At 38.8% G+C, this 24832-nt stretch overlaps 1 protein-coding gene across 1 annotated transcript in view; it reads left to right on the top strand.

Moving 5' to 3' along the window:
• The window catches only part of PTPRT (protein tyrosine phosphatase receptor type T), an 856863-nt gene that overhangs the window by 569548 nt on the left and 262483 nt on the right, over positions 1 to 24832 (top strand). The window contains exon 12 of the mRNA XM_088026646.1: positions 13070 to 13343. Within this exon, the coding sequence (XP_087882772.1) occupies positions 13070 to 13343 (274 nt within the window). The remainder of the gene's footprint in view (positions 1 to 13069; positions 13344 to 24832) is intronic.

Here is a 24832-nt window from a genome sequence, read left to right as displayed (position 1 = left end):
TTCTCTCATTTAGTACAGTGTTTTTGAGCTTAATCCATATTGTAGAATATATCAGTAATTTGTTTCTTTCATTGCTGAATTAGATTTTATTATATGGATATGCCACATATTATTTATTTGTTCACCAGTTGGTAGACATTTAGATTGTTTTGATATTTTGGCAATTATGAATAATACTGCTATTAGCATTTATATACATACAAGTCTTTGTGTAGACCCATGTTATCATTTCTTTTGGGTAGATAGCTAGTGGAATGGCTAGGTGAATAGTAGTTGCATGTTTGCCTTTTCAAGGAACTTCCAAACCATTTTTCAAAGTGGCTATACCATTTTTTTTAACCTTTCTAACAGCAGTGTATGATGGTTCCAGTTTTCCCATGCCTGTGTCAACACTATCTATTGTCTGTCTTTCTAATGGTAGCCATTCTAATGGGTGGGTTAGTGGTTTGTCATTGTGGTTTTAATTTACATTTCCCTAACGACTAATCAGGTTGACCATCTTTTCATGAGCTTTCTAACCACTTGTATTTCATCTTTAGTGAAATGCCAGATCTTTTGCCAATTTCTTAATTGGGTTGTTTGTCTTCTTGTTATTAAGGGTCCTTACATATTTTGGAGAGAAGTCTTATCATACATATGTTTGCAAATATTTTCTGTCAACATGTAGCTTGTCTTATCATTGGTTTAATAGTGTCTTCTGATGCCCAATTAAAAAACAGTATCTAATGATATCCAACTCATCTCCTTTCCCCTTTTAATGCATGATGTTTTTGGTGTTGTATCTTACCCTTTTTTCCTAATCCAACATCATGAAGATCTTCTCCTGTGTTTTTTCCTAGAAGTTTTATACTTTAGCTCTAACATTTAGGGCTATGATCTATTTCGTTAGTTCTTGTATACAGTATGAATTTAAATTTGTATTTTTGCATGTGGCTGTTCAGTTGGCCCACGATCATTTGCTGAAAAGATTATTCTTTGACCATTGAATTTTCTTGGATTCTTTGTCAAGAATCAATTGATCATAAATGTAATGGTTTATTTCTGGACTCTCAGTTCTCTTCCATTTATCTATAAGTCCATCTCATGCCAGCACCACACTGTATTGATTTTCATGTTATAAAATCAGGAACTGTAAATCCTCCAACTTTGTTCTTATTTTTAAAAAATTGTTTTGCTTATTATGGATCTTTGCCTTTCCATATACATTTTAGTATCAGCTTGTTAGTTTTTGCAGAAAGTATCCTGGGATTCTGATAGAGATTACATCAAGTCTATAGATAAATTTGCTGAGAATTGCTGTATTAACAATATTATCTGTTCCAATCCATCAACATGAAATGTCTCACCATTTATTTATATCTTTAATTTTTCAACAATGTTTTGTACTATTCAGTGTATAAGTATTTCACTTCTTTTGTTTAGACTTATTTCTAAGTATTCTTTTTGGTACTATTGTAGATGGAATTGTTCACTTAATTTCATTTTCAGATTGTTCTTTGACAATGACAAATATACAATAGATTTTTGTATTTTGGTTTTGTATCCTGCAACCTTGTTGAAATTGTTTATTCTAGTTGGGATGTGTGTATCTGTGTCTGTTTCTGTGTCTTTGTGTATTTGATAGAATTTTCTATGTAGAGGATCATGTCATCTGCAAATAAAACCTTCACTCCCTTCCTTCCAATGCCTTTAATTAATTAACTAGGCTCACTGGCTAGAATCTCTAGCACAATGCTTTATTTCACTGTCTAGACTCAGTATAGTACTCTTTAGTACAATGATGAGTAGACCTCTTTGTCTTGTTACTGCTTTTATAGGGAAAGCATTCAGTCTGTTACCCTTGAGTATGGTGTTCACTTTACATGTTTCATAGATGGCCTTTATCAAATTTAGAAAGCTTCTCTCTGTTTTTAGTTTTTAGTACTTTTTATCATACATGGACATTTGATTTTGTCAATTTTTTTTCTGAGTCTGTTGAAATTACCATGTGTTTTTTTTCCATTTACTTTAAACATATGTTGTATTGCATTAAATCAACCTTGCATTCCTGGGATAAATCTCAATTAGTTATAATGTACAATCTTTTTTATATGTTACTGTATTTAGTTTACTAATATTTAGTTAAATATTTGGGGGGTCATTATTCATGAAGGATTAGATTGTAGTTTTATTTTAATGTCATGTATTTCTCTGGTTTTGATGACAGGGTTTCATAGAATGATGAATTCTTTCCTCTGCTGTTTTCTGGATAAGTTTATGAAAAATCAGAATTATTTATTCTTTAAATGTTTGGTAGACTTCACCAATGAAGCCAGATGGGCTGGGCTTTTTTGAGGGAAGAATTTTAATTACTAATTGAATTACTTGTTATGAGTACATTGAAATTTTCTACTTTTTTAATGACTCGGTTTTGGTAAATTGTGTGTTCCTAGGTATTTTTCCATTTCATCTAAGTTGTCTATGTTTTTTGGCATAAAGTTTTTGTGGCATTTCTTTATAATTTTTAAAATATCTGTGGGGTCAGTAGTAATGTCCCCTTTTTCATTCTTGATTTTGGTAATTTATATCATCTCTCTCTTTCTCTTGACCAGTGGAGAGAAAGAGTTGCCAACTGTGTTGATCTTTTCAAAAAATCAACTTTTGTTTCATTGATTTTTCATTCTTATTTTTATGTTTTCTATTGCATTGATTTCTACTCTAACCTTTATTTTTTTCTTCTTTCTGCCTGTTTAGAGTTTAATTTGCTTTCATTTATCTATATCTTAAAATGGAAACATAGATTATTAATTTGAGACCTTTTTTTTTCATTATATAGATGTTTAAAACTATGCATTTTCTCTAGCCACTCCTGAAATTGTTAGTGTGGACAGTGTTCAGTTTACTCATTGCTCTTTGGAGAGATATTATGCTGAGCCCCTCACTCTACTATTCAAGAAGACCCACACCATAATTTTTAAATATGAGGAAGTTGAGGCATGTAGAGGTTACTTTAGGTTGAGTTCTCCCAGAAGCAGACTAGATAGACAAGGATTTGAAAGCAAATGATTTACAAAAGGTTGCTCCCAGTAGAAACTAGTTTGAGACAAAGGGAAGCTAGAAAGAGAAGGTAAAGAAACCAAACAAGGGTACGATCCTGTGGGGGTCTCTGGACAGTGAATTACACCTTGAATAGGTCCCCCTTGAGGCAAAGGAGCAGAATTTTTTCACTTCTGCCCAAGACAGATACTGGAAACTCTTGCCTAAGGCGGAGTATAGGTAAAGATTGGGGAAGAGCAGGACTTAAATTTTCTAGCCCTGTTTACTAGAAAGGGAGGCACCAGAAGGTTCAGAACAACTCTGAAGAGGTCCACGGGACCCCCATTAACATCATAGCATGCAAAAGCTGGCTGATGGACACACCAAACCAGAAAGAGTGATTAAGAAAAGTAATAACTGTTCTCTTGTGAGATTAAATTACTTGCCCAAGGTCACACAGCTATGTATTTATTAGCAGATCTTGCACTAGAAACACTTGTGTTTTAATCAGATTTATTAGAAACCTACTAAAGATGTGTTACATGAGCCCTTGTTTTATTAAATGTATTTTTACTGTTTATTAACTTTTTTTTATGACTAAAGGCTTTATTATCTGTTTATGAATCGACTCTGATGCCAGTTGCTACAGTTTGGGACCTTTCCCTATAGTCATTCTGGTCATCAGAAGGCCCTGTGGTATATTTTTTGAGATTTCAAAAAATATAGAGACTAAGCAGCTTCCTACTACTTCATGAAATTTTATTAACCTAAGGAAGTACAGAGACTGCATAAGAGAGAACAAAGTTAACCTCGGTGGGGAGTGCATTTGCCTTGTTCCTGTAGATCATTGTCAGGGCCATGAACAACCAAGGTCTACACATTCCTATAGATCACTCAGTCAAGTTCCTTTGGAAGAAAAGGTATTAGCAGACCATGTAATCATTAGTCAATGTGTTTGAATTAAGACCTATGCCTTTACCTATTTTCAGTGTGCTGATATTAAGGGCTTAGTTGACAAGTTTGCTAAGAATCACCAGACCTTCTGGAATAAAAGATATTTGCTATTGGGGAGCCTTTTGTGTATAATATTAAAATTGTACTTGTAAAACAATTAAGTTATCTATAAGATAAATATCTATAAAAGAAAGGCGAAAGCCTCATTGATTTCCAGTATTAAATCAGACATTTGTTCCCGCAGAAGAAGAGAATGGTGGATGATTTACCAATATTTCATTGATGATTGCATCAGATTGGCTGGATAACAGGGATCCTTTTCTCTCTTTTCTTTACTTTTCAGAATTTATAAGATGTTACTGTATTTTCCTTAACATAAAAATAATTTTTTTAAAAAGCAGATTATTTATTGGGGTACAATACAGATGATGGCTCAGCTTTGGGTGTGCTAAAAAACAGTGTGGTCTCTTGGTTAAGAATGAGGGCTCAGGAGTCAGACTGTCTCCGTTCACATCCTAGCTTTGGCATTCAAAAAGTGATGTGACTCTGAGTAAATTTCTGAGTTTCTCTGCACTTTATTTCTTTTATTTTGTCAGAATAAGATAATAGTATCTGCCTCGTAGGGTTATTATGAAGGTCAAATTAGATAATGTGTTGAATGAGTTTAACATGGTGCCTATCAGATGGTAAGTGCTCCTTCAACATTTTCTGGTGGGTGAGTAATTATTGCAGTACACAGCAGTGGGAGCTATGATAGGAGTATGGACAGTGAGCTCTGGGAACAGAGGAAGGAGAAACTAGCTCTGGTTTGCAAGAAACCCTCCTTGGAAAGAGTAACATTTGATGTGGGTCTGGATTGGATGAGGAAACCTCAAGATGGGGGAAAAAGAAAAAGGCATCTTGGGGAGATGGAATAGCATCTATAATAGCATTGAAACATGAATAAGAATTGACATGAATGGGGGTGTCTGGGTGGCTCAGTTGGTTAGGCGTCTAACTCTTGATTTCAACCCAGGTCATGATCTCAGGGTCTTGGGATTGAGCCCCATGTCAGGCTCTGCTCTTAGTACAGAGTCTGCCTGAGATTCTTTCTCCCTCTTCCTCTGCCTCCTGCTTACATGCACTCTCTCTCTCCCTTTCTCCCTCTCTCTCCCTTTTTAAAATCTAAAAAAAAAAAAAAAAAAGAATTGACATGAACATTTGAAATTCATTTTCTAAATTTTGCCAAATTTGTTTATTTAATAAGTACTTAGTGAACAGCTGTTACATGTTTAACAGATATTAGAAGCTGGGGATGCAGCAGTGAACTAGACAACAAGATCTCAGACCTCATGAAGTTAAGAGACTATTAGGAAACAGGCAGTAAGCTAGTAAAAGAAATAACCAGACAACACATATTTCGATTGTGATGAAAGCTATAAAAGAAATAAATCAGCAGATGTAATAGACAATGATTCAAGCAAACTAGTATTATGAATGAATGCCATGGTGGATTGGAATGACCCAAAACAATGATTTTCAACAAAGTAAGAATGTTGGAGGAGGATGTCCTTGCTAGGGCAAAGGTAGAAATATCAGAATCACCTAGATTTGTGGTTTTATAGCTGCACATTAAGACTATCTGGAGGCCATTTTTAAAAAGTACTGATGCTAGGGCCTCACCCCAGAGATTCTGATTTGGTCTGATGGGAGGCCAAGGAATAGCATTTTTAGAAAGTCTTCTGGGCACTTAGAATGTACAGCCAGAGTTGAGAACCACTGTTCTTGAGCAACATACTTCTAATTTTGAAATGACTGTTCTCTGCCCTCACTTGAAAAATCAGTGATGGTGTCAACAAAATACTGGTTAGCTGAATTCATTAGAAGGATCATGGTTGATCAGGTGGACTTCATCCTACCTAATGCAAGGATGGGGTGCAAGGATGGTTCAACATACACAAATCAATGAATGTGATACATCCATCACATTAATAGAAAGGTAAAAATCATATGATCATCTCAGTAGATGCAGGAAAAGCATTTGACAAAATTCAGTGACCATTCATGATTTTTTTTAAATGTCAGCAAATTAGGTATTGACGGAACATACCTAAACATAATAACATGACAAGTCCACAGCTAACATACTCAGATTTGAAAGTTGAAAGGTTTTCCCCTAAAATAAGAAACAAGACAACAGTGCCCACCCTCACAACTCCTATTCAACATACTACTAGAGTCCTAGGCAGAGCAGTCAGACAATAAAAAGAAAAAAAAGGTATCCAAATTGGAAAGGAAGAAGTAAAATTGTCTCTGTTTGCAGATGACATGATCTTATATATAAGATATAGTATCATATATGATATATGTAACATATATAGTATAATAACCTTATAAAAATATAAGGGATAAATAAAAATTCAATAGATAAAGTTGCAGGATGCAAATCAACATAAAAATTAGTTGCATTTCTATATACTAACAATTATCTGAAAAATAAAGAATACAATCCCATTTATAATAGCATCAAAAGAATAAAATACTTAGGAATAAATTTAAGGAGATGAAAGATTACTACACTGAAAATTATAAAACATTGATGAAAGAAATTGAAGAAGATGCAAATGAAAGATATCCTGTATTTATGGTTCAGAAGAATTAATACTGTTAAAATATCCATACTCCCCGAAGTCATCTATAGATTCAGTGTAATCCTTATCAAGATCCCAATGGCATTTTTACAGAAATAGAAAAAACAATTCTGAAATTCATATGGAACCACAAAAGATTCTAAATAGCCAAGAGCAAGCCTGAAAAGGAAGAACAAAGCTGGAAGCCACACGTGTCCTGATTCGAAACTATATTACAAAGTTAGAGTAATCAAAATAGTATGGCAGTGGCATAGAAACAGACACATTGACCAATGGAACAGAACTGAGAGGACAGAAGTAAGTCCACACATATATGATATATACATATATGCATATATGTCAAACTATTTGACAAGGAAGCCAAGGATACTCAAAGGGGAAAAGATAATCTCTTTAATAAATGGCATTGGAAAAACGATATTCACGTGCAAGTAGATGAAACTGGACCCCTGTCTTGCACCACTCACCAAAATTAACTTGAAATGGATTAAAGACTTAATTTAAGACCTGAAACATAAAAGTCCTAGAAGAAAACATAGGGAAAAAATTCCTTGAATTGGAGTTGGCAGTGATTTAATGGAATTGACACCAAAAGCACAAGCAACAAAAGCAAAAATAAATAAGTAGGGCATATAAAACTAAAACAACAACAAACAAACAAAAACGTTTTCACTGCAAAAGAAATGATCAACAAAATGAAAAGGCAGACTAAAAAATGAGAAATAACATTTGCAAACCACATATCTGATAAGGGACTAATATTCAAAATATCTAGGGAAATCCTATAGCTCAGTAGGAAAAAATAAAATAATCTAATTAAAGGTAGAAAAAGGACACGAATAGACAGTTTTCGAAAAAAAAAAAGGCATTCAGTTAGCCAATAGGTACATGAAAAGGTGCTCAACCTCGCTAATCATCAGGGAAATAAAATCAAAACCACAATGAGATATCACTTCATACGTATTAAAATGTTATCAAAAACACAAAAGATAACAAGTGTTGGCAAGGATATGAAGAAAAGGGGACTCTTTGTATACTGTTGGCAGAAATGTAAAGTGGTACCACTGTTATCGGAAACTGTGTGGAATTTCTCAAAAAATAAAAAAATAGAATTACCCTATGATAAAACAATCTCACTTCTGGTTATATATCCAAAAGAAATGAAATCAGTGTCTCAAAGAGATATCTGTACTACCAGCCTCGTGCAGTTTTGATGTCTTGTGGCTTTTTAAGAACTCCACAATACGCTTGTAAGACACTAAAAGTGCAAAAGCAAATAGAACCTTAATGGTATTCTAAACATAGTTTTGACCCTGCAGGGATACTAGTCTCAGGGATACTAGGTGGGCTTCCATCCCCACACTGGGCCACCATGGCTTCCCCCATCACATAGGGATGCCTGCCTCACTCTGCCCTAAGTAATGGCTTTAAGATTGAATTGTTTGGGAAGGAGCTGGAACAGGGCAGTAGAGAAATCTTGGATTTTACTTTTAAGTATTGAGGTTGGTTGTGGTATTGATGAGTTAATTCTGAAATGATTTTGTGTGTGTTGTGTGAGAGTAAATGACTAAACAATACTGATCTTGGAAATGAGGGTTTTTACTGCAGGAAAAAGGAAAAATAGGCAGTAGGGAAGGTGAGGAAGAATCTTGTGTTAGTGGATTTGAATTGAGGATATCAGTATGAACTAATGGGTATGAATTTATGAAGCCTATTTCTGGGAGAACATGGGCCCAAATGTATCCCTTTATGAACCTGGGCAGTCTTCACCTGTGAGCTACAGAATCTTCTCTGCCACCTGACTTCAGCATTCTGAATGGATAACAGGCCCTAACTGGAGATCTCTTCCCGGATATACAAAGGGGGCCATGGGATGTATTAGTGATTGATGGATGGCTCTGATAGGCCCCTGGTCCCTCACAGAGGAGCATGAGTTCCCATCCAGGCTGTTGGCTCAGGAATCAGAGGGGGCATGAGTCTACAGTGGCAGGGTCCTCTAACACCTGCAGAGGAATTCCTACGTGTCTTGCTCTTCAAGGTGTCTGAAGGAACTGTTCTGTATGGGCTGGAGTCTTGGGACATGAGACGGGAGTAGAGTGTTCTAGTCTCAAGAGATACGAACTAGAGGATTGAACTTGCAGGCCAGCCTGAGTCTGAACAGCTGGGGAGAGAGGGCTGGGGAGTAGTCACTGCAGCAAAGAGGATCACCAGTGGACCTTGAAGGTGAGCTGCAGTGAGGAAGCCAAAGCCAGGGAGGTGAAAGAACGTGCACATTCCGCTTCACCTTTCCTGTTGATGTGTAGCTGCTTTCAGGGTCCTGCAAGAAGACACTCTCAGGAGAACTTAGGCGGAAAATATGGTCACAAATATCCATCTTCTCATTGGGAGAAATAAAGGGGGTGCCACAAGAGGGGAAAATATGTGAATAAATGCTACATGTTGTGAGGTGAGCATCTTAAGTTCTTCTTATACTATCAGGGTTTCTCTACTAAAAAAAAAAAAAAAAAATCTCTTCACAAATGCTCCTGAATAGTGTATTGCAATGACTTCTTTTGCACTTGAGATATGACTTTTGGGGAGTTCTCATTTAGGTATGATTTCATCAATATCAGCAGACTGAAAAGAGCTTAGATAAATATATTTCCAAGAGAATGATGATCAGAATGAAGTTACCACAAGAAACAAAAAGAAACTGTCTTGTCCCCCCACCCACCCAACCCTGCCCCCACTTCCTCAAGTGTATGTATCAGGGCACGCTTGCATGTGCCATCTCTTCCTTCCTCCTCGTTTCCTGATCTTGGAGAGAGGCTGGATCCACTGGCAAAAAGATTTATACGACCAAATGGTTTATAGTTTTCTGACTGCAATTGGAGATTTGCCTCTGAATAGACAAGCTGCAGGCACAATGGGCCTGAGGGTGTTGCTGGCTATTACTTTGGCACATTCATCCCAATTGTATGTGAACTGTATGTTGACAGCACAGTTTAACACCCCTCTCCTCAAATACATCCTTTGTGAGGCTTTGTGATTTCAGAAAAAGCTGGGTAGGATCGAGCTAAGTAGTTCAGGCTGCCAAGTAAAAAATACTCAGAAGGCCCTTTGTACATTTTGTTGGCTTATAGAAAAAGAAGGAAAGGATACACCACTGTGAATGAGAAGTCTGGCTTTCTACTTTTGCTGCAATTTGACAATCATGAGGCATCTGTGTCAGCCTCAGCATCTTCTGTAATCTGGCTACTGAGTGTGGTTGAATTGACAATTGAGTCAATAGTCAAATTGGTGTCACAGTCACAGGCCAATGCCTGGAGACATGTTTTGCCTCCCTCTGTAGCCTTTGGCAACATTCACAAGTCAGAGCCCAGCAAAGACCGACTGTTTAGCTGTCCACAGCTGTGGAATCTCATGCCAGTCATGGGCAGTGCTCAGGCCAGCCTTGTGCCTCTTCTTGATCCATCCCATCATAGTAGGGCCAAGGACAACAGAAAGTGATTCCAGGAATGAGATCCAGCCACAGTGAAGCTCCCAAGGCTTTGGGTTCTCAATTTAGAGGGGAAGGGTGACAGGAGTCAGGAGTGGCATGAGAGTTTCAGGCTTAGAAATGAAAACAGAGGTCTTCTCATGTGGACAGGGTTAACCCAAGAGTAGTAGTTCCCCTGGGCCTCAGGGGAACGCAGGGACTCAGCTCTTTGCAACCCCTGTTCCTAGGGATGAGGCTGTTCATGCTTCCCAACCTGGTCAGGAGGGCATGAGGGCTGGATAGGCTGAGTGCTTCCAAGCCCAGTTCCGTCTTGTAGGTGCTACTATAATCCTCCAGAGGTGGACCCAAGAGACTGTTGCTCCTTCACTGTTCATTGCCTTTTGCTCTTTCCCTCATAGATCAGAGTTGCACGAATCATAAACCCTCAATAAGCAGTCCTTAACACTCTAGCCAGATTCAAAGTTTTATTTGAGACTGCTGTTACATGTAAAGCAGTGGGGGTCCTGAAAACTGTTATAGACACCCCTCCACTCTCACCTCATGACCTCTAGGTTTGGATCTTGGGTCTTTATGATGTCTTTCAGAGACTGTTTTGAGCTTAGCTGTCCTGATAAACAAAGTGATTATACCATTCAGAAGGACCCCAGGGTTGATGAGGAGGGAATGAACACTGAAGTCCTCATTTAATTTAGGTGTTTATTGACTTCAGTTTTATGAACATATATAGATGATGTCACACACACATATACACACTCGGATGTCATACACATTTAGGTGTGTACACACTTAAGTGACATTCATCTGGATGTCACACCCATTCGTTCCAAGAGTATATATGTTTGCTCAGTTTTTAGACACCCAAGTCCTAAAGATGCTCATTTGGACATTGCTCACACTCAGATGTAGTCTGCATTCCCAGAAAGGTGGGCCACTTTCACTCACATGCCACTCACATGCCCTCTGGGCCACTGAGTTCTCGTTCAGATGTGCCTAACAGTACACATGCTTCCTGAGCCATTGCTCACCTCAACTCAGATACCACATTCTAAGTGTGGCAGACATTCATATGCCTATTTCTTTCCCATTTGCATTGCTGATGATCCCCATGCTCAAAGAGATTCAGGGGGAAGATTTGCCATGTTGGGTGTGGCGTGTTTCCTTGGGTCAGTCCCTCTGCACCTTTTTTTTTTTAATTGAAATAGTCCTGTGCCTCTGTCTTTGCCTAAGTTGTGCTTCTTAACCAAATGTCTTTAGATGGACAGCCTGATCAAAAGATGGTAGCCTGCACCACATTCCATTTTCATAAACCATGTGCTAGCTCACTATGCCATCTTTAAATGATTGGTTTGGGGCCACTGCTGCAATCACCTCATTAATTCACAAAAGTTTCCTGGGGGTACTCTTTGGGCAATTGAGTCCCAGAGATCTATGCAGTAAGGACCTTCTAAAAGAAGAGCATTCATTCATGGCACCTGGGTGGCTTAGTCGGTTAAGCATCTGCCTTCAGCTCCTGTCATGGTCTCAGGGTCCTGGGATCGAGCCCTGTATCAGGCTCTCTGCCCAGCAGAGAGTCTCCTCCTCTCTCTCTCTCAAATAAATAAATAAAATCTTTAAAAAAAAAAAAAAAGAACAGCACTTTTCAAGAGAAGTACAAATTGTGGACATTCAAAGAGATAGTAAAATGCTATCCAAATGCACAAACTTTAGGATAACTTTTATAAAAAGAGCCTATACATTTGGCATATAGCTGGTGTTCATTAAAGTCTTGGTCATCTCTCTTCACACACTAGCACCTTCTTACTTCCTTCTAAGTTGAAAGGAATGGTACAAGTGATCTTGTACAGGAGTTTGGAGTATTTACTGTTTATCTTGATTAGGGATTCTGCATCCAGTCATATTTGGTTTCATTCCTACTTTCAGTTTTAGCTCAATTTAATTTGGTTCACTTGAACAAGCATTCACTGATCACTGTATGGTTATCAGGCAACCTACTCAGCAGCATACAGTGGAGGGAGTGATGCAGAGATAACTAAGCCACAACTCCCACTGTCCAAAATGTCACAGTCTAGCCAGAGAAACAGTAGTTCTGTGTACATATTATTGCAATCCCAAGGAGATATCCATTAATGAATTGTAGGGAAACTAAGGAGGAAGACTCATTCAGATTGGAAAGGTCTAGATGGGCTTCACTGAAGAGATGAAAGATAGACTCAGCCTTTAGGGAAAGGCTTCCACTGGCAGAAGTGGAAGGCATTGCAGGTGGAGGAAGCATGAACTGATGATGGCATGGAGTGGGATCCACAGGATGTTTGTGCAATAGCACAGGGTCTGGAGCAGCTGGAATGAGGGGTTCATCCCAAGAGTTTCCAAAAGACAGGCTGGAAGCCAGCCACAAGTGTCCCCAATGCCAGAATGAGGAGTTTAGATTATATCATTCAGATAATGGAGAGCTTATGAGAGTGCTTGAAGAGGGACAGTGTTATATGTTCAGGAAGATCAATGTTGACTAGTTGATAAATAAGTTAGAGGCAAAGAGACCAGTTGAATCCAGGTAAGAGGTAGGGAAGTGCCCAACCTCAGCATTATCAGTGAAGGGAAAGAAAGGAGAAGGGCAGGTACAGATTGCTGATGTCAACAGGGCTTTTTGATTATAAGTGCAGAATGAGATCTAAGGAGGTAGGAATTGAGGATGAGCCCCAGACTCGAGATCTCATCATTTGATGGGCAACGCTACCCTTTAAGAAAAAAAAAAAAAACAACAAAAAACGTAGAAGAAGGAGGCAAGTGTGTAGGGCTTGGGACCGTGTTGCATTTTGGATCTATCTCAATGTGAGCTGGCCTTGGGACATCTAAATGGAGACAGATTTCTACAAAGCAGTGGGTTTATTAATTCTAAAGCTCAGGAGGGAGGTTTAGTTGTAGACAGAAATGGTGATAAATAACAAGTTTATCCTTCTAGATAGTTGCTCATCTGCCTCTCTTTCTTGTGCAGTGTTTATCAGCTGGTTGTCAAGGAGGAGCGACTTCAGAAGTCACGAAGGGCAGCTGACATCATTGAGTGCTTTTCAGTGCCTGTGAGCTATAGGAATGCCTCCAGCCTTGATTCTCTACACTACTTTGCTGCTGAATTGAAGCCCGCCAACCTGCCTGTCACCCAGCCATTTACAGTGGGTGACAATAAGACATACAATGGATACTGGAACCCTCCTCTTTCCCCTCTGAAAAGCTACAGCATCTACTTCCAGGCACTCAGCAAAGCAAATGGAGTAAGTATGGCCACATGGAGGCCATTTCTTGCCTTGTTTGTATTTTCCCATTCTCAAATGAGAAGTAGCATGGCTTTAGAGCAGAGCTTGACAAACTAAGGCCTGGGGACCAAATCCAGCCCCATGCCTTTTATATAAACTTTTTTTTAATATAGTAATGCCTGTTCTTTTATATAGTCTAAGGCTGCTTTGATGCTACCACAGTATAGTTGAATAGGTTTTTTTTTATTATTTATTTGTGAGAGACAGAGAGAGAGAGAGAGCACAGGCAGGGGAGTGGCAGGCAGAGGGAGAAGCAGGCTCCCTGCTGGACAAGGAGCCTGATGTGAGACTCGGTCCCAGGACCCTGGGATCATGACCAAGCCAAAGGCAGATGGTTAACAGACTGTGCCACCCAGGTATCCCAAGTTGAGCAGATTAGACAAAGACTTTATGCCACATAAAGCCTAAAATATTTACTATATGGCCCTTTACAGAAAAAATTTGCAGACCTCAGTATTCAAAGATAAAAGGTCTGTGATGCCTGGGTGGCTCAGTTGAGCCACCAACTCTTGATTTCAGCTCAGGTCCCGATCGCAGGGTTGTAGGATCAAGCCCCGTACTGGGCGTGGATCCTTCATGGGATTCTCTCCCTGCATCTCCCTCTGCCCCTCCTACCCACCCACCCCTGCATGCCCACACATGCATGCATACTCTCTCTCTAAAAATAAATAAATAAAAATAATAAAAGATAAAAAGCTCTTTCAAATACCTTTGGGCAAATCACATGCCTATCTGAAGATTAATTTCCTCACCTACAAAATAATACCTATCTATTTATTATCATATCATATCATAGATATGAATGTACTAAGCATGTTGTAGTTAATCAGTGAATGCTAACTCTTTTATTATTACCAATAGTCACATTAGAAAATGTTTTCTTCTCCCAAAGACAAGGTAATCTTTTTTAATGTCAAATATTTCTTTGGTCAAGATGGGATGCCAGTCATAACAACACAGAACCACAGGCCTAGAAAAGATCTAAAAGGTCACTGAATACCTACTTCCTCCCCCTACACATAAAACAATCAACCTTACAACATCACACTTAACTGGTAATAGTGCATATTCTTGAATATCTCCAATGACAGAGAACTCAATTCTTTACCTGGTAACTTTACTGATCTTTCGGGTGGCTATGACTCTAAGAAGTCCGTTTATTGTACTGCTTGAAATATGTCTCTTATTATAGCTTCTACCTGTGGCCCTTGGTGCAGACTCTTAGGTCCCAAGATAGCTAATGCAATCACCTTTTCAGGCAGAATTCTTTCAGTTCCATAAGATCTTTCCTACCATCCACCTCCCCTCTGTTCAAACACACCCATCTAGTCTTATTTTCTGAAAGTTCACTATCTTTAGCTCCTCCTATGACACAAATATTTTCTATCTAGGATGCTTTTGTGGACATATCTCAGGTTGCTGTATTTCATTCAACAAATATATAATGAACACTGACATTTGCTAAGCCCTATAGTTCATATTAAGGTTATAAAGTAGGTGCCCTCCAAGAGTTTTTGTAACATAAGGGAATCTGGTGTGTGCCATGTTTCACAGTATTTCTGGAGAAGTGAGAAGCTCACTGGAGAAGGGGATGCTGAGACAAAAGCAAGATCTGGTGAAGTGTGTGGAGAATAGCCTCTATAGGCTCTGGTGGCCAAGATAGAGAGTTTAGTCTGTCAGTGGCAGTCATTACCTTATGAGAAACCTGGATTGAGGAACTAATTAACATTTTAAATGTCCACATAGCCATTTAAATTCCACATTGGTATTTCAGTTCTGCATTTATTACTTACTCAAGCAACATTCCTCACAGAGAGTTTAAAACTACAAAGAGAAGCTGCCAGACTGTCTTCCATCTGTCCATCTGGTCTTCCCTCTGCATGAAGCACTCTGATGTATTGAAGAGGAAGACATAAAGATGAGCAGAAAGCATCTGGGGGCCCATCTTGTTCCTGGTTCTCTGCATTCCAGACTGGCCAGTTTATTGGCAGAGCACAACTCTGAGAAGGTGTGACTTTCCCTGTTCTTGGCAACATGTCAAGAGGTGCTTTTGGGTTTCCATGCTGTGAAGAAGAGTAGCAGCTACACTCAATTCACTCACTGTCACATTCTTACCAAGACTCTAATAAAATCCCAGCAAGAGACCAAGTCTGTAGAACCCAAGAAATTGACAGATGGACCCCAAGTGGAATTTGCCCAACCCAAACATGGTTGACCCTTGAGGAGAACAGCAGGTGACACAGGAGGATTGTGGGAAGTTTTGCTTCCCAAACTTCACACGGTGGACTGTCTCCTCAAGACACGGGGTTTTGCCTTTGGGGAAAAAAGTCACCCTAACCAGAAGCTACCTCATCTAAGAAGCAGTTTCTACTATTGCTTCGAGATAAACAAGGATCATTTAATTACTTATGCCTTCGAGCCCATGCCATGTGTGCTCCTGTTTTGGAACTAAGATTTGCAGGAAGGGAATTAAGAGAATTGGGTTCATGCTTATGCCAGGGGTCTTGAGTGTGCCATTGGCTTCACAGGAACAGAGAGGAAAAGCCATGAGAGCTGGGCACTCAGCGTGTTGTTTTTCTTCTGGCAAGGGAAAAACTACACACGATTTCAAATTACTGTATTTAGTATTAAGTTTTACTAAAAAGAGTTAAGCTAAAGGGTCATAAGAGCAGAAAAACCATTCTAACAAATCTCTGCCTGGCCCCTCTCAGATTTCTCCATCACGTAAAGGGCAGCAGACAATGCAGTTAAGCCTGGAGGATTTTTGAGGAGAAAATGTTATAACCCACAAATTCTTTATCAGCCTAGTTGTTGTTCTTGTGCAAATACATCAGAAAGACATTCTCAGTATCCAGGGGCTCCCACATGCCCTGCTTCTAATAAATCATTCAAAGAGTAATTGAACAAGCAATGAGTCAAAATAAAGAAATCAAGAACAAAGATATATGGAATGAAAAGACCTACAGTGAGCATGGAAGCTAATTAAACACAGAGTTAATGCTAAATAATTGCTATAAATATGTTATAAAAGAGAATGTTAACATAAAAATAATTACCTAAGGAGAAAATGTATAGTGTAAAAAATTAACCATTGTAATCTTTGTCTATAATTTGCTATTATGTCAACAAAAACTGAGAAGGAGTTGGAGAATTGATGAGTGTAAATAAAAATCTGATTTCCCCACTTTAGACAGGATGGAATAAATAACTTCTACTTTATTTTTGATACTGAAAATTTTTGAAAAGTACAGTTTTTTAAATGTAAAGGCAGCTTTCCAATCTATCCTAAAAAAGCCAGAAAACAACAGTCTACAAAGAAAAGGTGGAAAAGCAAAGAAAACTATAAGTAAACATGAAAATCAGCAACTATAAAACAAGCCAGAAGACAAAAACACTAGTTTTCAAGTGGTGCTTTGTTCCCCTCATAAAAGGGGAAAAAATATCTTGGGTCAAGATATTTCTATATCAGTAGAAAATTAAAACCAAAGGATGGGGGGGCAAAGTCATACTAAATTAAGACAAATTAAAGGAAAGTAAAAATGGCCATTTGTTGCAGGATGTTTGTGGGCCCGGTTGAATAATTTACTATGAATCGTATTGCTCCCAACCTAAACTGCAAGTTTCAGTCAGAGCAGGGCAAGAAAATTTTAGGGTCCAGATACATTTATTCTATGGATATTAAGGATAGTTGTTTTGTTTTTCAGCTTAGCAGAGTGGCTAAATATCCAGCCTTTACAATCAGACTAACCTACCCAGAAAACCCTAGTAACTCTGACTTTAAGTAAGCTGTTTAAAAAGAGTTAAATATATTAAGCAAACATCTAGGAAGCACATACTATATATCAAAAAAAGGCACTTCTCAGTGCCCAGAATAAAACAGTAAGCCAAACAGATAAAAATCCCTGCCCTCATACTGTTTACATTCTAGTAGGGGAGATGTCAAAAATAAATAAGTGAAATAATGTGTCAAATATATTTGTGTCTATTTGTGTCTAATCTAATAATGTGTCATTAGATTTCTGAATGTGGAGGTCACTCATTAACTGTTGATGTAAGATCTCTGTTGACTATTAATAGGATGAGGATAAGGACATTTTGTAAACTCTCCAGTAATCTATATAGGTGTGGAGTATTGTAATCCAGACCTATAAACACTATGGAGAACTCAAGTGTGATATGCATTATGAGGCGTGATGCTCAGAATCCTTGCAGGCATTTTCGTGAAGTATGAGTTGTTGACAGGCACTTTTATTGGGAATTTTGATCAGATTAGTAATATCACATTTACCCCTTAATGCTTTCTTTTTTTTAATTGTTATGTTAGTTACCATACAGTACATCATTAGTGTTTGATGTAGTGTTCCATGTTCCATTGTTTGTGTATAACACCCAGTGCTCCGTGCAGTATGTGCCCTCCTTAATACCCATCACCAGGCTAACCCATCCCCCACCCCCCTTTGAAACCCTTAGTTTGTTTCCATAGTCCATAGTCTCTCATGGTTTGTCTCCCCCTCTGATTCCACCCCCCCTTCATTTTTCCCTTCCTTCTCCTAATGTCCTCCATGCTATTGCTTATGTTCCACATATAAGGGAAACCATATGATAATTGATTTTCTCTGCATGACTTATTTCACTTAGCTGATGCTTTCTTTTTTATTAATTTTATTTTATTCTGTTATGTTAGTCCCCATACAGTACATCATTAGTTTTTGATATAGTGATCCACGATTCACTGTTTTCTAATAACACCCAGTGCTTCATGCAGCACGTGCCCTCCTTAGTACCCATCACTGGGATAACCCATCCCCCACCTCCCTCCCCTCTAAAACCCTCAGATTGTTTCTCAGAGTCCGTCGTCTCTCATGGTTCATCTCTCCCTCTGATTACCCTCCCCCGCTTCATTTTTCCCTTCCTTCTCCTAATGTCCTCCATGCTATTCCTTATATTCCACAAATAAGTGAAACCATATGATAATTGACGTTCTCTGCTTGATTTATTTCACTTAGCATGATCTCCTCCAGCCCCATCCATATTGATGTAAAAGTTGGGTATTCATCCTTTCTGATGGCTGAGTAATACTCACAGAAAGAAAACAAGGGCAGTGAGGTCTGTCAGTGCGCTGTCCTTGGTGCTGAATCATCAGTGCCAGTCTTTCTTGTGACTCAGGCCATATTGTAACCATTGTTTTGAATAGAACTATATTATAGATCTATTATAGCATTTTAGAATTGGATGATTTCGCAGTGTCATCTAATGTAGACCAGCAGCCAACAAATAAATCTCCAATAAAGCCTTCTTGGCAGGGCATTATAGAGCCTCAGCATGGCCACTGCAATTCTCTGGAGGGAAAGAATTGACTCCTTTGTGGAACAGGTAAAATTATTAGAACTTTCTTCCTTCTGTAAAGCCAAATTTGGTCTCCTTAACTCTCTACTCTTCTGCACTTGTATTGATTTGAACAAATCAAATCCTTCTTTCCCATGTCAGCCTATTGGAGGAAATATGACAGTACCAACTACCATCTTTGGCTACCCAGGCTATTTCTTATTGATATTTTAACATACATTTACTTCTCTTTCTCACATGGCATGATTTTTTGTATCTCCTTAATCCTACTTATTCTCTACTCTCATAGTCATACTCCATTTTTCCAATGCCCTCCTTAAAAAGGGGTGCCCAGAACCTGCCTTGTGTTTCAGATACAGTTACACCATGCCTGCTACATTTTCACTACTCCTCCTCTCTTTACCATTTTCTAAAACATTATTTCTCAAACATTCCAAGGTATTTTTCTCTCTTTGGGTCCCTTATGCAAGCTGTAATTCTACCTGAGTGTCTCTTTTCTTCATGCTTTGCAGAACAACTACCTTCTCATTTTTCAGGCCTCATCTTCAATGTCACATCCTCTAGGAACTTTCCAGTCATATTATCTAAGAGCTGTCCATGCCAGTACTCACATGTTAACCTGTTTTTCTTTATAACACTGAGCGTATTTTTAATTTCACTTGTTTTTATGTAGTGCATACCTTCCTCCTTAGACTGAGAGCTCCAGGAGGTAGCAGTTCTATTTGTTTGCTGCCATGTTCTCCATACTGGGTACAATATTTAACACATAGTAGATACCTGATGATTGTTGGATGAATGAATGAATGATGATTGTTTTCTGTGAGTCTGTTTCCTCACTTATCGAAGTGGTAGTACACACTTCACACGATCATTTTGAGGATTAAATGAGGAAAGATCTTAAATTCTGAAAGGCACCAAATAAGTGTCAGCACAGTCTGAATTTCCATCCAGTGTAGCATGAGATGTGGTTATGAGCTATTTTCACCACAGACAGATGAGCCCTAAATGACCTTCCTTCCATCATAATAGTAAGACTTTTCCCCAGCTGTCTCATTTCCCAAGCTCCAGGTTCCTGGGCAGCCTTGATTTCTTCCTGGGCAGCCTTGATTTCCTCCAAATCTTCCAAATGGTACCCAGAGTAGCTTTCTCAGTTGTAAACAGCAGGTGGGTACAGTTTTGCATTGTTTTCCCCCCACTCTTCCCAGAATGAGGTCTGCTGAATCTACTGTTCTCTGCATCCCCACCACCATTAGCCATGATTGTGAAGTTGAAAGGACCATAATTAATGGTTGGCTGCAAAACAAGTGTGGCAAATTCATGCAAATATCCACCAGAAGCCACCTTTTCTTGGGCAGGGCTGTTGTGTGTGTTCTATTTATGTAATGGGAAAACTCTTTCCTTGCCATATCTTTTTCATCATGTAGGGGCACATTTAACCTGATGATGCCTCTGCCAAATGGTGATCTAAATAAGAGAAGTGGGAAGTAGAAGGGTGATTGCTCTTGTTCTCTCGCTTTCTCTTCCAGCTCCTGAACTCAATTGCCTCTTGAGAGCAGTTGGAAGCCAGATGCTATTTTGAATGGGTCCTCATGTTTGCAGTGTAATCACATTATAACAGTTAGGATTATCTAGGTGGAGCTGGGTTAGGGAAAATTCTGTGTCTCTGAATATATTGAAAGAAGCTATATTTAGTTGTGTCCAAGCACTATTAAAAGAACATTCGTACATGCATTGATTCTCTGTGGCATGGTGGGATGGAAAGAATTGAGAGGTAGACATCAGACAGACTTGGCTTTGAATTTTGGCTATTTCCAGTGATGTGAACTTGAACTGTTACTTAATATCTCAAGATGTATGGTGTGGTTAATGACCTACCTCCCCCAAATTTGGGGAGAATAAATGAGACAATACATAAAAGTCATCTGTCACAATTGTAATAGTTGTTCTCTTTTCCCTTTTGCTGCCTTCCTGCAGCTCTTCTCCTGAGGGAGGGGAAGGTTGGAGCATCTTTACCTGACCTCAGGAACCATGTCTATGTGGCAGTTATTGATTGCCTTGACTCACCCCTGACTTAACTGCTTCCTAACCCCATTTCAGGCTTTATTTTTCTTAATGTTTCATATATGGTTCCAAGCCTGACCTCTGTTCTTGTTGAATTTCGTGACATAATTGATTTTGTCTTTGGGGAGTAATCTTGCCCCTCCCAACCCCATTTCCTGATTCTATTTCTACTTTAGTGACTGCTCATATGTCATGTGGGAAAAGCTCAGGTGGACCATGGAATGAGAAGATGTGGGAGACCCAAGCTCAAAAAAGGTTAGAGTGAAGTTCACACAGGGTATCTCATGACTTGGGTCTTAGATATTCTGTCATGGAATTTATAAGAAAACTCTGATATTAGTTAGGACAAACTAATTTATGCTATAGTAGCAAACAACCATGAAATCTCAGTGTATTATCAGAAAAAAAAGATTTTTCATTCCTTCTACATGCCCAAAATGGGTTGGCAGAAGGGCTCTGTTTATCATAGTAACTTAGAGGCTTAGGCTAATGGAAGGCCCGTCTTTTTTTTTTTTTAAGTTTTACTCACACATTAGTTTTTTTTTAAATTTTTATTGTTATGTTAATCACCATACATTACATCATTAGTTTTTGATGTAGTGTTCCATGATTCATTGTTTGTGCATAACACCCAGTGCTCCGTGCAGAATGTGCCCTCCCCAATACCCATCACCAGGCTAACCCATCCTCCCACCACCCCCCCAGAACCCTCAGTCTGTTTTTCAGAGTCCATCGTCTCTCATGGTTCGTCTCGCCCACGGAAGGCCCATCTTGACATATGCTTCCACAATCACCAAGGCAGAGAAAGAGTAATATGGCAAAATAGGACACAAAGTCTAAAATTCCACACGAAATGACACATAGCACTTTCACATTCCATTGGCCAAGGCTGGTCACGTAGCCATGTTAAACTTCAAAAAGAATGAGGCAGTGCATTCCAGCTATGTGCCTAGAATGTGAACTGGGATATTTGAGACCGTCCCTAATGACCACCACACTTGCCCATTATGCGCCATTATGAAGCTTTTCCTTCAAATTTCCACAATACCCACACTCATTTTTTAAACACCTGTACAGTTCCTATCATGGATCCTAAGAACTTTCTATTATTGAGTACCTACTGCATCCCAGACACTAAGAAAGTACTATCATCTGTGCTACTTCCTGATTGGTCTCACAAACAAAGTGACTCCATTTAAATCAGTAGATAGATGGCCTGCCATCCCATCAGCACCCAATAATCTCATAGCATCTCAGTTACTTTATACTGAAAAAAGGATTTTAGTAACAACTTTCTCTCTTTATCTCCATGGATACATGGTAAAGAAATGTCTAATATTCCCTGTGATACTATTCCACTTTGAAAGGCAGTGGTTCTTCCAAGTCTGCCATGTAGTGTGGTTGAGAAACCCTCAGAAAACTTTAGACATCTCCCACCCATCAATTGCTGATAGAGAGTAACAGAAAACTGTGAACCAAAGACCTCCACATATCCTTTTTCTGACTTGTTTCCATAGTCCTATATTAGGAAGCTGTTTCTGGATTGTGTCAGCTCTGTAACAGCAGAGGATTGAAATGGACATTTGGAATCCAGGGTTATCACCAAAACCTTTCTATAACCACTTTGGAGACCTTTGGCCTGGTCAGTGCTCCTCCCAGTTCTGTTCTGTCACCAGAGCCTAGGTTTCATGCCCCATCAACCTGCCTAGTCCTCCTTCCCAATCCTTGGATCCTGGAGATCACCCAACCCCTTGGGCATACCTACCTCTGGGCTCCATTCCACTATGTGAACCTTAGCACCTGCTCTTGAAAGTTCTGAACTTCTACTGAAGGCCCCTTGGGGCTCAAACTTCTCTTTCCAAGTGACAGAGAAATTCCCTGAGTGTCACCTTGTACAAATAGCAAAATGAGTTCTCCCAGGTTGCTAATTTATTTTTCCACTCACTTACAGTTCCTACAGATTTTGTTATCACAGTATGAGACTTGAGGGACCAAGAACATTTTCCTTTTGATACAAATATACTTTAGACTCATTTGGAAAAGGAAATGAAGGTTACCCAAATGTTGACAGCTGATAATCTTGTCAGCCTGGGTCTTGAGGCATCAATGATCCAGCCCCCAGTCCTAAAAAGGTTCCTGGAAGTAACCACCTAAGTTTCCATAGAGCAGGGGTTTCTGCTTCCATTGGGCCCCTTCCAAAGACAAGGGTCCTCATGAAGTTTGGCTCAATTGGCCCCCAAATGGTGAAAAAGTTCAGGTACCTCTGAATTTGGATACTGGATCCATGGGTTTAAAAACTGGCTCTGCTATTTTTCAGCTACCTAAACTGAATACTGGCCTGCTAACTTTCAGTTTCCCCATCTGTCAAATGGGGATGAGATGTGCCCTCCCAAGCTCACTGGGGTCTTTGTGAGGAATAAACAATAGGTGTGATAATTTTGTGCACATTCCTAAGCACCTTTTGAATGAAGATATTGCTAACATGAGTGTGTGTGTGTGTGCGTGTGTGCGCAAATTCAGCATATGTGTATATATACATAATACACATAAATATTTTGGCATTTGTATATAATTATGTGCATATATATGTATATATATATGAATATGTATACATACTTAGTTTAAATTTTAAGTTATCTCAAGAATCTTAGTGGCAGAAAGGTTGTCATTATACCAGAGGCCTAATATAGGTGGCTAATGAGATAGAACATTACCTATATCACTTGAGCTTCCTGAAAGTGAAGGCAAAAAGGAGTGTATGGTAGGTACTGCATGGAGCACTGGGTGTTATATGAAAACAATGAATCGAGGATCACTGCATCAAAAACTAATGATGTATGGTGACTAACATGACATAATAAAATTTTTAAAAAAGTGTATGGTGGGTTTGCAAAACTTCTCTTAGTTGAAAGAAAGAAGCATACATACTTTTCATGGGAGACACTAGCAGGGAGATTTATCATATACATCCTTACATAAGGAGCCCTGAGGAGATACTGGTCAATATCATAATATCTCTGTTCCAACACTTCATTAGTCCCTTATCGGTCAATGTTGTCATACAGTATTAAACTGGAATTTAATGGATCCATTTACATTTAAGGATTCTGTTTCTTGTGCTGTATAATATCATTAATGCCATTAATTGGTTCCATTAAATAAGATTAATATCAAAGTTTCTTTTCCCTAGGCATTGTTGATAAATATGCCTAGTATGGGATCTGTTGCACAGATTGGCACTGACCATCCATGTGACCTTAGGAAAGTGATTTAGACTTTCTTAATCACATTCTCATTTGGAAAATTTTGATGCCCATAGTATCAACTTTATAAAAAGATCTATAAATATTAAATAAGATGCATTAAAAAAATGCCTACCATGGTGCTTGGTATTCAATAAACAATTTCAGCTATCATTATCAGAATATCACAGGTGATGTATATGAGGTAGAGTATGGAGGTGTGCTAAGGAAAGAACAAGCGAAATCAATGGGTGCACAGGGGGGTGCCTGGGTGGCTCAGTTGGTTAAGTGACCAACTCTTGGTTTCAGGTCGGGTCATGTGGGATTGAGCCCCTCATCAGGCTTGTGCTCAGTGCAGAGTCTGCTTCAGATTCTCTCTCCTTCTTACTCTCAATCTCTCTCTCAAATAAATAAATAAAATATTTTTAAAAATCAGTGGGTACACAGACTTTTAAAATCAGTTTTGAATAGACTGGGAACAGGATTTGGGGGTGGGGCTAATTGAGGGAGGAGAAACAAAATCAGTGAAGTCTGAAGCATGCAGAGACACCAGTTGGCACACTGGATGCATCGAGAAGAATGGAAGTATGAGACTCCAAAGGGAGGTTGGGAATGACTTACAGAGAAACAAGTGGGCAGTTCTGCAGGCCCTTCCTAGAGACTGAATGTTGGTCAAGTTCCAACTTTTTTTTTTTTGTATTTGTATCAGTAACTCTTTTATTTATTTATTTATTTATTTTAATTTTATTATGTTATGTTAGTCACCATATATGGTCCCTTAACTCTATGGCCAAATAA

This window comes from Eumetopias jubatus, unplaced genomic scaffold (assembly GCF_037043125.1).
Source record: "Eumetopias jubatus isolate StellerSeaLion01/CBP00866 unplaced genomic scaffold, mEumJub1_p1.0 scaffold_9, whole genome shotgun sequence".
In the NCBI taxonomy this organism is placed as follows: domain Eukaryota; kingdom Metazoa; phylum Chordata; class Mammalia; order Carnivora; family Otariidae; genus Eumetopias; species Eumetopias jubatus.
This window is presented reverse-complemented; position numbering and strand designations above follow the sequence as displayed.